Here is a 12,027-nt window from a genome sequence, read left to right as displayed (position 1 = left end):
TAAACTAGCTGTTCAGTATATTTCATAATCAATCATCAAATGTAATCTGAAAAGTCTGTCCAAATTTAATCTGTTGATACCATAATTCCAGTGGAACAATTACCTCGTTAGAAAGCAGCTGCATGTGTATTGTGTTCTCGGGTCTGAAATTTGCACACCATACCATGGAAGCTTACTTGATGTTATTTGATCCCCTTTTGGACATGGGATTTTTCACATCATGTGTGAGAGGTTTCAAGCCTTATGCATTCCCATGCTCTCTTATGAACAGAACAGGATAAGCATTTCAAGTTACTCAAGAATGTACTGGAATGAACTTGATAAAATCTTGTCAAGAACATTTAAATTCCTACTGATCTTAAAATTTTGATTCTTACAAAACTCTTAGATGAACTTTAGATGAAATCCTGTCTAGAATCTTTATGATGTTACATTTACAAATCTTACTTAATTATTAAGATTCTTAACAAACTTACCAAGATCTTGTCAAGAAGCTTGTAAGATCTTCCTTTTCTTAAAGATTAGGATTCTTACAACTGAGATTCTTAAGTGAACTTTATATGATGTTGTTAAGAACTTTCAAGATCTTAATGCCCATGTGTTGTAAAAATTTTTTTAGGATTCTTAAAAGATTCTTAAATAAACTTAATAAGATCTTGTTGAGAACCTTTCAAGATCTTAACCCCCATTTCTTGTAAAATTTTGTGAGGATTCTTACAAGATTCTTAAATAAACTTAATAAGATCTTGTTAAGAACCTTCCAAGATCTTAATCCCCATGTGTTGTTAAATTTTGTCAAGATTCTTACAAGATTCTTGTATAAACTTAATAAGATCTTTTAAGATCTTACAATGCTCAAACCTGGTTAAGATTTGTTCAAGAAATTTGGCAAGATCTTATTAAGATTATTAATTCTTAATAAGATCTTAGTAAGATCTTCATCTTAATTGCCATCTTATAAGATTCTTACAAGATCTTCCAAGATCTTACAAGATCTTCCAAGATCTTAATAAGATTTCCACCTGGGTAGACATCGGACTCCACAAAAGTGGGTGATTGTGAAAAGTTCCTTAACCCTTTAACTTCCAGATAATTTTTCATTCTTCTTACTATCAACCATACAATTCCATAATGCTAGTTCAGAGATTTTAGTATTGGATCAACTAATTATCCCCAAATTGATATTTTTCTTTATTCTTATCATTTATCTGGTTGATATTGCATTGATATTGTATTGATATTGTAAGGAGAAATTCTCTCTTGGTCATTTATGGGAGTTAAAGGGTTAAAGGCAAAAAGGTAATTATTTTGATCAGAGTAACTAGCAACATTTTATCAAGTAGCTGGCAGAACTCTGGTGGTTGCTGGCTTGTTCTGAAATCCTGGATAGTATCACACTTGAATCAAATGAGCAGATTATCAAAATAAAATAAATGATTACCAATTTCAAATGCTCTTTCTTGTAAAAAATTATCTGGTCAGTAACATAGAAAAAGTGTAAAGAACTGTTTGAAGAATATGAATGTTATTGTTACTGTAAAGAGAATTTAAGGAAACCTCCTTTAGGAAGACATTTTCCACAAATGACAAATTCATGGTCTGGACCACACAAAACCCTTGTTCTTTGCTGCACTTCAAGAGGTGGTTTTCAAGAAGAGGTTGTTGTGAGAGGAGGTTACACTGTATTACAGAAAAGTTATGACATATCTATTTTCTAGGTCTTTCTTAAATCAGGTTCCACTCCACTATTGACCAGGCCACAGTTGTTTCAAGGGTGGATAAGGCTATTTACTGGATAAATCTATACAGGTGGATAGTGCTGTAAATTTTGTGCTAGATTTTGATTTATCTGTTGGACAGCTTTATATCATCTACCCTTCAAACAACTGCCCAACCTAAACCATATTTACCACAGAAAATGATGGAATATTCTTTCTCTTTTTTTTTTTTTTTTCAGACTTTTACACTTACCTTCATCTGAGAACTGCCACTGGTTTTGTTTGATTTCTTCTATTTCACCATTGGTCACATTGCCGCTGGCATCGGCATTCACAGTTTCATCATTCGAGGTGTAAATACTATGATGTTCCATGGTGTCTTCAATAGCCTTTTTCTCTAAATCCACCACTTCCATGTCACTGACGGCAACTGGGCGCCTTTTAAAATCGTTTTTGTACCAATGTAGCGTTTTGTTTCTTTCCTAGACCTCGAAGTAACGTTAAATACTGGATTCTGCAAAATTAGATGGTCAATCTGTCTCCTATGACAACCATTCGCTTGTGTACATAGGATAAACACTACACTGTCAATTACGATTTAAGACACGTCATAGAGTTCCTAAAATCACAATTCGATAGAATATATTACAGAAATATGACGAGATCCACATTGTAAATACTGCTTGCGGGTATTCCTAAACCAAAGTCTATACGGTCAAATTTTTGGACAGATTCAAGGACGTCTAAAACCTTGGCTACAAGCACAACTCTTGTCTAGAAATACCACAAAAAAACGTTGACGTTTCCATCATGAAACCAGAAAGGTTGGTCAACAGAGCATAGCCAGCTCAACAGGTAAAAACGCTGTTATTTACGAGCTGTCAGCCTACAACTCGAAATCACCCGCTAAACAACAAACGGCGGCCATGACAGCGGTTAGCTAAGTGACCACGGCTGTAGTGGATAGCTTAGTAGCCACGGCTTTAGAACAAACATGGCGGAATTTTTGAGCCATTAGCCCGAGAGTCTCTTTTCCTTCTCAAGTTTGGTTATCATCCAACTGTTTGGCAAAAATAAGTGATGCTTAGACAAAGCTTCTTTCGGCTAAGGAGTCCTGAGACATACCTCAAAGTAGCTTGGCCAGGAAATTTAAAATTAGCGACTAATTACGAGGTAAACCTGTCTTATGTAATCGTTGAAGACCAAGTGTCACTGGCAACTTCTCTACAACGGGTTAATCACGTAACTATGCTTTATTACAATATGAATATCGTTATCGGATAAAATTTATTACGGTGCCATCGATCAGACATGCAAACTTTTCCTCGTTGAGTTTTTGATGTGCCAAATACATTTTAACTGGATAAATGACCTGCTAGTACACTGACAACAAATTTTTATTTATGGTGTCGATCTCACCAAGAATTTAAATTTATTCATGTTTAGGTGAAGCCATTAAACAATTCATTTCATAAAAGAACATTAATATCCTCTTCAAGAAATGCATTGACACGTGCTGAACCAAAAGGAGCTCAAAAACCAACTGAAGATGTTTTCAAGCGATCATCAAAGAGGGGTCCTGTAACATGGGCTTCACTTGCTCTTTGTGCACTTGCTGGCGGGGGGCTGCTGCTCTATGTTCGTCATCTCAAAGAGGAGAAGGAACGAAGTAAGAAAATTAGTCACACCATTAGCTAATTTTCCATTATGCTTGTCAGAAGTATAGCTGATGGTGGGAGTGAGAATAATCCCCCATCTTTGGGAAAAAAACAAGAAAAGAAAAAAAATCTCACAGCTGGAAAGCTCACCCTACAAGGAAACACAAAAATGTCAGCCTTTTTGCTGCACATGGGGTCCCTATGTTTTTTCTAAGTCTAAAGCCACCACACTGGGTAGAATATGAAAGGTAAACCTTTAGAGAAACCTTGGGGTAAACTTTGATGGATTAGAACCACTTAAAGGAAGAGTTGGAATACTTATGGTAATTTAATGACTATGATGACAGGAGTAAGATCTGAATGCAAAGCAAGTCAGTAAAAGGGAACTCAAGGAGAGCTTTTACATGGTTCATATATTGTCCCTGCATGCAAAACCTGTCTATTACAAGGTCAAAAGATTCTGATCAGTTAAAGTGTCATCCTTTCAGGATAAAGAGAAAGTACCTTTCAGCTCAGTCAATAAAGAAATAAGAAAATGTTTCTGTTAATATGGAGTTAAAGCTAAACTGGAACCTTGATTTATTTAAATGTAGTGAAAGAGAAGCAGCAGAAGAGATCCATGGGGAAAGTTGCACTTGGTGGACCCTTCAGTCTCATAGATCATAACGGACAAGCTGTTACAGACAAGGATTTTCATGGCAAATGGATATTGCTCTACTTTGGTTTCACTCACTGTCCTGACATTTGCCCTGATGAATTAGAAAAAATGGGAAAAGCAATTGACCTTGTTGGTAAGCTGAACCAAAGCATGAGCACTGTTAACCTTTCACCCTCCATGAGTGACCAAGAGAGAATTTCTCCTTGTGATATCAATACAATATCAAGCATAGAAGTGACAAGAATGAAGTAAAATATCAATTAATGAATTATTAGGTGATCCAATACCAATTCTCCAAACTAACATCATGAGACATCTTTTTAATTTAGTGGTATCTTGTGATCATGTTACTCATTCCATTTCTCTCCAAAGCAGCACATTAATCAGCACATAGACATGCTTTTACTGTTGAAAATAAAGATTCCTCATACCAACCCAAATAAATTAGTTCCCTTCCCCTTTAAAACTAAAAAGGTCTTTTTTTTCAATCAGGAAAGACATCTCTTGGTCCTTAACCCCAGTGTTCTCCTTTTCAGGCAGTAACCGGTAACATTTACCACCTGTAGTACCTCTTATTACCATTAAAAATTGCTTGGAATTCTTGAAAATCCAACTTGTAAAAGGATTGCTTTTCTGGTTTGAAAATTTATTTTACCTGTCATGCTTAAAATAAGGGAGAACAATGTAACCCTTTAACTCCCAAGTTCCAATTAGCAATTCTCCACTCTTGACACAGTGACTATACAATTTCTTGTAAATTAGAGTGGAGAGTTTGGTGTACATCATTATGACATCCTCTGGCGGTTAGCCTTGCTATTCCCATAACCTATTTGCAAGATAACTTTCTAGAATCACAGGGGAAAGTTAAATGTTGATCAAATCTGGGAATGAATGAGTTAAACAGCATTTGTGTATTTGAACATAAAATGATAGTTCTTTGGCAAATTCTAGAACTGAAGTAACTTGATTAACCCTTTAACTCCCATGAGTGACCAAGACAGAATTTCTCCTTACAGTATCAATACAGAATCAAGCAGACTAGTAAGGAGAATATAGAAGAAAATTCAAGTAGGGGACTACGAGTTGATCTAATACCAAATTCTCCAAATTGAAATCATAAGTATTTTATGGCAGACAATAGGGAGAATTACTAAAGAGATCTTGGGAGTAAAAGGGTTAAGAGTGTGTAGTTTCAGACTATAAAACTAGTTATTATTATTATTATTATTATTATTACTGTTTACATTACTTCATTGTATCTTTTGGTGTTAACTTTATAGATGAGAGCAAAGATGCACTTGGTGCAGAGCTTCAACCCCTGTTCATAACAGTTGATCCATCTCGGGATGATGTCAAGGCTGTGAAGCAGTATGTCCAAGGTGGATCTGATTATACATTTTATGGCAATTCCTTAGAAAGTTTTTTTTTAAATGCCATTTAAGATGCCCACTGCTTTGTCCCTTATTAAGTACATGTTCCTCCTGTTATAGAGTTTCATCCACGTCTCCTTGGTCTCACGGGATCACCTGAACAAGTCCAACAGGTTTGCAAGGCTTACAGGGTATACTTCAGTGCAGGACCAGCAGATGAAGACAATGACTACATTGTATGTGAGCCATTTAATGGAAAAAGTACTAAAAACACAAACTTTGAGTAGAATTCTGCAATGTCCTCAGCTGCCCTTTGACCTCTTAGAGTGACCAGAATCTAATTTCTCCTCACAATATCACCCCTGAATCAAACATTTCAGTCACAAGAATAAAGGAAATGATTTTCAACAAAGGAAGCTCTTGATTGTTAGGAGAATTCTCCTTGTTAGCACTGTAGGAAATGTATGGAGAACAGTATGGAGAATATGCACACTGATGATAGGGTGTAAGGGGTAACAGAATTAGATGGTTAACCCCTTAACTACCAGGATCTGATTGTTAATATATTCTCTCCTCTAGCTGCTACACATTTCCTTGTTAATTAGTTACAGGAATTTGGTGTTAGATCAACACAACAACTTCTACCTGATACTTTTGAGTACTCTCATTACCTGTTTGGTGGATAGTGGATGGATGTTGTAGGGAGAAGTTACATGTGAATCACTTCTGGGAGTTAAAGGGTTAAGATGTATTTCAGGTTGATTACAATTTATGAATTTTTTTCCAGGTTGATCACACCATTATTCAGTACCTTGTGGATCCTTCAGGAAACTTTGCAGAGTATTTTGGACAAAATAAGACAGCAGAGGACATTGCTGCAGGGATTGTAAAACACATGATGTCAAACAAATTCAAGCAAAAGAAATAATTTTGCAAAAAAATTTGTTCACATGAAATACATCAAGTCAGGATGAACTGCAGGCACCACTCAAATTGACCCAGGAGAGGCAAAGCAAAAATTTATCAAAAAGGCAGTCTAAAAACATTTTTGTTAAATTAATCCGTCAATCATTTTATATACTTGTTTCTTTTCTAACTTCATACTGTGCTGCTAATGGTTTTGGCTAGGTCATTATGCTAACAATATTGTGGTTGAATCCTGTCGATATGAACATTAAACTTACAATCAAGTCATTGTTTAAGATTTGGTAGAAATTATAATAGATGCTTTGGTTCAGTGGTTAGAATGGTAGACTGCAAATCTAAAGTTCCAGGTTCAGACCTTGGCCAGGATCATTGTGCAGTGTTCTTAAGGAAGACATTAAACCCTCACAGTGTGTCTCTCCATCCAGGAGAATGAGACATTTTCAAGTGAGTGTCAAAAATAACCAAGGATTGCTTTTGCTTTACTTACCTCTGTGATTGGTTCAGAAAAGCTTTACTACCCTCTTGTCCAATCAGAAACAAACCTAACACCAATCATGAATAAAAGGGGTAACTTTCCATGTGGTGGTGCATCAGTGAAAGAGTGTAACAAGAAATTTTGGTACGATCAACTTAGTTGATGATGCAAATTGGCCTCTGTAAAGAGTTTCAAAGCTGGCATTTTGAGGGTTAGCGCTTCATGAGAGAGAATGATGTAGGGCTAACACTCAAAACATCAGCTTCAAAACTCTTTACAGAGGCCAATTTAAGTTATCGACTCTGTTGATAACACTGACACCAATCATGACTTGGTCACTCATATTTTCTTATTTTTCTTAACAGAAACAAAACTAGCACCAATCATGACTTGGTCAGTCAAAATTTCTTATGCATCAGGCAGTTAGCTTGTTTTTACTTAAAGCACAATTAGACTGTTAGGTAATTATTTCCTTCCTTCTAATTGGCCACAGTGATTACTTCCAATCAGTTTTGTTTTAGAGCAGTTTTCAGTTGATTGTCGTGAAACCAAAACCAAGTAATAACAACATCCAATCATAACACTGCCTTGCATCATCATTTGCCGTTAAGGATTTTAAACTAATAACAGCAAATTACTAAAAGCACAGGAAAATGCAGGTGACCAAGTCACAATTGGTTTTTGCTAGGTGTCTGATTGGTGTAGTGCATGGCACAAGTTTTCTAGACCAACCACAGAAGGAGGTAAAGCAAAATCAAAGGAATTGCACATTACTTTTGACATTCAATCGAGAATCACCAGCTACTTTAAAAAAGTAGTAACAAACATTCAAGGAAACTCTATGAATTGGTGGTTGGTTATCTGCAATGGACTGTAAGCATCCTGGTAGCTTCCTTCTTTTGAAACTAGAATAAGCTTCAACAGTAATATAATGGTGAGTAAGTGCCTAAGTATCGACATGTGACAGAATGCCAGCTTGATTGATAAAATTTATAAAAGTATGATCTTAAGGGAGAAAATAAGACATTCCCTGTAACCTGTTTATTTATTAATTGATGTAATAAAACACTGTGAACTGAGATCAGCTCTCAATGGGTTTTATTTGAATACTTTTATCTGCAAAGTTTTTTATCTTACACTTCAAACAATTCAATCTACACCTGTTCTAGATACAGTGATGACAGTTTTACGTGAAAATAAGCAGAAGCATTTGCAAGTACTTCAACCATCACAACTGTAACACTTTCTTTCAGTGAATTATGCATTTATTTTAATGGTAGTATATCTTGCCCCAGAAGAAGTGGTGCCACACCTATTTCCTCTATGAACACTTTGCAAATAAAATGACCCCTTGAGTTACATCTTGATATCAAAACCATTTATTACAGTTTACACAAAGTAAATTGAAAGTTCTGTCATTACTTACAGCTGTATTTTACAGCCTCACTTATCCACCTATCCTAAAATAACCAAGGTGAGCACTTAACACAATAACTACAGTACACTAAATAGGTACTACTTAATAGGTACTTCTGAAGTCTCAGTTACTGCTCTGTAAGACTGCCTTGCAGTCTTTTTTCTTTCCTTAATATGAGGTGAATGAGAAGATATTGGGACTAAAGACTGGGTGTGTGAGACGCAAGTATTGAGCCCAACCCTTTCTTAAACATAATTTTAAGTGTTCCACTCTTAGCTGGGATGATTCACACAGACTCACCCAAGAGAAAACTAATTTTTTGTACTAAAATTTTTGGGCTATTGCACCACAACCTTGTGCTAAAAGCAATTATAGTTATTGTTGGCGCATGATAGTGCAGTTATGAAACAGTATTCTAATGAAGCAATACTTTACCCCTTTCAGTATTCTACAAAGATGAAATTAATATACACCGAATAAATGCTGTTTTAAAGTACTTGGTGTCTTCTTTACAGGTTTGATTGACTGTCTTACAGTCAATATCTGGTGAATGAGAAGCGAAACAGGGTGTGGCTAACACAGCTATCTCCCCCAACCCCTTTTCATTCATATTCTATATTTTCAATCAGCATTCCTCTATTTACTGGCATGAAATTGAACAAGGATTCAGTCCTGAGAGACAAATGAGTTAAGGAGTTTGAATTTCTTAGGAAACCATACATTATTCAAAGTAACTTTGAGTTACCTCAGTTGTCCAAGGCAATAATTTGTTATAGACCATTTCTTTCCACTGATAATTGCCTGAATAAGCATCACAGGCATCTGAAAATGATTTAACATAAAGAATGGCACAGGATCACTTGCATCCAGGACTGCATCTTTTCCATTCTGTAAAACCTGCATAAACTCTCCAAAACCTTGCTGGAAAAGCCCAACTTTGGCAATTTCATTGTATAACCAGTAGACATGGGTTGAAGAAGGGGAGGGCTGCACCGGAACCTCAAGCTGAAATTGAGTATCAATGGCCCCACGAATAGCTCTTTCAAGATCTGGCTGCATGTCATAAGAGACAATAGCAGAATGGAGCCTTGGGTTGCACTCAATGCAGTAAACCTCTCTTGTTTCCTCATCTTCCAGGAAGTCAAAACAAACACAACCAGTGAGTTGCTTGGCTTTGCAAAACTCCTCTACCCACTGTTTGATTGCAGGGTGTTGGACAACATCATAATCAATTTGCATTGGCGAACAAGGGCATACTTGAAAGACTTGGAGACATCCATTCACAACAATGGCATTGGCTGCGAATTCCTTTCCCTTTATGAACTGGTGGATCAGGTAGGGATTATTACTGTTCACCTTTCTCTCATAGCAAGCAATGTATTTATCAAATTCTTTTGCACTGCTTGGTATGCAAGTGAAGTTTAATCGGTCTTCAGAATATGGCATCAATGGTTTCAGAAAGTAGTGGCCTTTTGAGAAAAGACCCTTCTTAGCCATTTCCTGGACTTCACTTGTACTATCCACTTCCTTAAAGTATGGTACTTGAAGACCAAGCTCTTGGCATTCCTTTAGAAAAAGAACCTTATTGTCAAGAATAGTGGTCAACTTTGGGTCATCAAAAACAAGACATTTTATCATAGGATTTACTTCTGCCAGACGCTGTTTAATGATTGTGTCTGCTACAGCTGTCTTTGTGTGGCTAACTGGAATATACCAATCAATATTCTCAGCTTTTGCAACATTGATCATTCCATTGATATAATCTTCTTTTCCACTGCAGGAATTTAAATTTGGCACTGTGTAGAATTTTGAAATGAAGTGAGACCATTGAACAGCAGAGCACCAAAAGTCTTCTGTGTCAGCCACAATAACTCTGTGACCAGCTTTTCCCAAGGTCTTGGCAAGGTGAAGGCCTTTGGTGTGAGCAACACCAGATACCAGCACAGTCTGCCTGAGAGCTTCTGTAATCTGTTGATCTTGCCTGGTCCTCCTTCCAAACAACCAACAGCTAACAGTGAACAGAAGACAGAATGGTGTCGTAGAGAGAAGCACCAATAAGTAGACAACAGCTTTCATTCTGTACCAGAGTTGGCCAAATTGCACAACAGGTTTTTGTCCAGCACTCCCCATTTGGTATCACAACTTGAGTTAAAATTTATTGAAGACCAAGGGATATCTAATAAGAACAGACAAAGTTGTCAGATAGAGTTTCAGTATGACTCATCACTCATATCTCTTAACCCTTTCACCCCTAAGAGTGACCAGCATCTAATTTCTCCCTACAAAATCACCCCTGAATCTGACATTGAGGTCATGAGAAAAACAGAAATGATCATCAACTAAACAGCCTCTCAATTGTTACACAAGTTCTCCCTTTCAGCGCCTTAAGAAATTTATAGAGAACAGTATGGAGAATATATACAAAATGATGTAAGGGAGTAAAGGGTCAATTCATTTACAAGGAGATGTATAGTAATGCCAATTATCCAAACAGAAAGGGGAAAGACAGGTGGAACATCCTCTAAAAGTACCATAAACACCCTAGTAAGTTCCTTAGGGACTTATCAATCTCAGGGGCCTCCAAAAAGTTAGCTCACTGGAGAGGCCTAGGGGGTTTATTGGAGAGGGGGACTCATGAATGATGAAGGGGAGGAGGGCACTTATCAAAAAATTATTTCAGGCCAAAATACTGTACACTATATTTCTTACAAATTATTACCCAAATTTAGAATGCTTCTTACAGTAAGCATTTCTTTGATTGAAAACTGGCCCAAATGGATAAAGATCCCACTACTAAAAACACAAGAGTTTTTGTTCTAGGGTGAGGGGGAGGGTGGAGCTGATGAGACTCAAGGGGGGTTTTGCACCACCAGTTGATCACAATGAATCGAATACATATTTTTCTTTCTAGAAATATAAACCCTACGCTTTTCAAAATTTGCAAAATTATTTCCGTGGTGTTCACTGAGTTACATAATCGTTAAAATTTCATCTAAGTGGAAAAGGGTACTGCACACCTCAAAGGATGATTCTATCCTAATTCGCCAAGAGACGAGAAATCGAAATCAAATTGGTACACTAATAAATTAAAACTAGGGTTTCTTGCGCTGAGTTTAGTGACACCCGCCGGAATAGCATACTTTGATACCTCATTACCTTGCTTACATAACGGAATAACGGCATATTTTATACCGAAGTACACGTCTAAGAACAGAGAATAACAGCAATCTGGAATGAGCGCCGCAAAAGTATGACACCCAAATCAATACGCTTCTTTCGTGGATTAACACAAGCTATCAAGAGGATTTCGAAGATTATGTGAAGATCTATTGTAAATGAAGTGGACAACAACGCGTATAAAATTATGTGATCTTACATTACATTTCAGCGGAATAACAAATGCTTACCTGTTCGATCAAGACTCTTGTACGAAGAAAGACAGCCGCAGAAAATAGCAATCTGGAAGAAGATCCTCAAAAAATATATAGCGCACAGGTTTACTCCTTCTGTTTTGTACAAGACTTTATCGAATAATCCGTTGCAACGCGAAGTACAGTGTAAGTAACTAACGCATGCTCCTGGCGTGACTTTGGCGTGACTGTTTTAGCGGGAGTTAGGGTCTCAGAAGGGTTCATCAATTAGCCAACAAATTCACCCCATAGCTTAGGGACTACTCTATTCTTCTCTTCTCTCTGACAGAGGGCTATCGCTCAGAACGTCATCTTTAGAAACTATTTTCGGCGGTCAATTTACGTTATCAAGAGAAACTTACCCAGCTACCCCCCACCCCACCCCATTGAGACT

At 36.9% G+C, this 12,027-nt stretch overlaps 3 protein-coding genes across 3 annotated transcripts in view; 1 reads left to right on the top strand and 2 right to left on the bottom strand.

The window, feature by feature from the left end:
* LOC113682538 (cilia- and flagella-associated protein 74-like) overlaps nt 1-2,677 on the bottom strand; it is a 37,706-nt gene extending 35,029 nt beyond the window's left edge. Inside the window, exon 1 of the mRNA XM_089181143.1 lies at nt 1,972-2,677. Within this exon, the coding sequence (XP_089037269.1) occupies nt 1,972-2,134 (163 nt within the window). The 5' untranslated portion in view covers nt 2,135-2,677. The remainder of the gene's footprint in view (nt 1-1,971) is intronic.
* Nucleotides 2,678-2,683: 6 nt separating this feature from the next.
* Nucleotides 2,684-7,885, top strand: LOC113682550 (cytochrome c oxidase assembly factor SCO1). The gene is made up of 6 exons (XM_027199711.2): nt 2,684-2,891; nt 3,165-3,387; nt 3,970-4,167; nt 5,315-5,413; nt 5,525-5,640; nt 6,192-7,885. Exons 1-6 carry the CDS (start codon nt 2,799-2,801, stop codon nt 6,330-6,332), a joined length of 870 nt encoding a protein of 289 aa, XP_027055512.2. The 5' UTR covers nt 2,684-2,798; the 3' UTR covers nt 6,333-7,885.
* Nucleotides 7,886-7,887: 2 nt separating this feature from the next.
* LOC113682549 (uncharacterized) lies at nt 7,888-12,021 on the bottom strand. Its single transcript, XM_027199709.2, has 2 exons — nt 11,631-12,021; nt 7,888-10,399 (listed from the first exon to the last, which is right to left on the bottom strand). The coding sequence occupies exon 2, from the start codon at nt 10,351-10,353 to the stop codon at nt 8,965-8,967; it is 1,389 nt and encodes a 462-aa protein (XP_027055510.2). The 5' UTR covers nt 10,354-10,399; nt 11,631-12,021; the 3' UTR covers nt 7,888-8,964.
* Nucleotides 12,022-12,027: the final 6 nt, after the last annotated feature.

This window comes from Pocillopora damicornis, chromosome 8, assembly GCF_964200805.1.
Source record: "Pocillopora damicornis chromosome 8, jaPocDami1.2, whole genome shotgun sequence".
NCBI classification, from domain to species: Eukaryota; Metazoa; Cnidaria; class Anthozoa; order Scleractinia; family Pocilloporidae; genus Pocillopora; species Pocillopora damicornis.
This window is presented reverse-complemented; position numbering and strand designations above follow the sequence as displayed.

What these genes read in the sequence shown, in the direction of transcription:
- LOC113682549 (XM_027199709.2), bottom strand. Translation starts at nt 10,353, where the DNA reads ATGGGGAGTGCTGGACAAAAACCTGTTGTGCAATTTGGCCAACTCTGG.
- LOC113682550 (XM_027199711.2), top strand. Translation starts at nt 2,799, where the DNA reads ATGCTTAGACAAAGCTTCTTTCGGCTAAGGAGTCCTGAGACATACCTC. An exon ending in CAAAGAGGAGAAGGAACGAA is followed by an intron (nt 3,388 to 3,969) that starts GTAAGAAAATTA and finishes ATTTAAATGTAG; the next exon opens with TGAAAGAGAAGCAGCAGAAG. An exon ending in TGTGAAGCAGTATGTCCAAG is followed by an intron (nt 5,414 to 5,524) that starts GTGGATCTGATT and finishes CTCCTGTTATAG; the next exon opens with AGTTTCATCCACGTCTCCTT.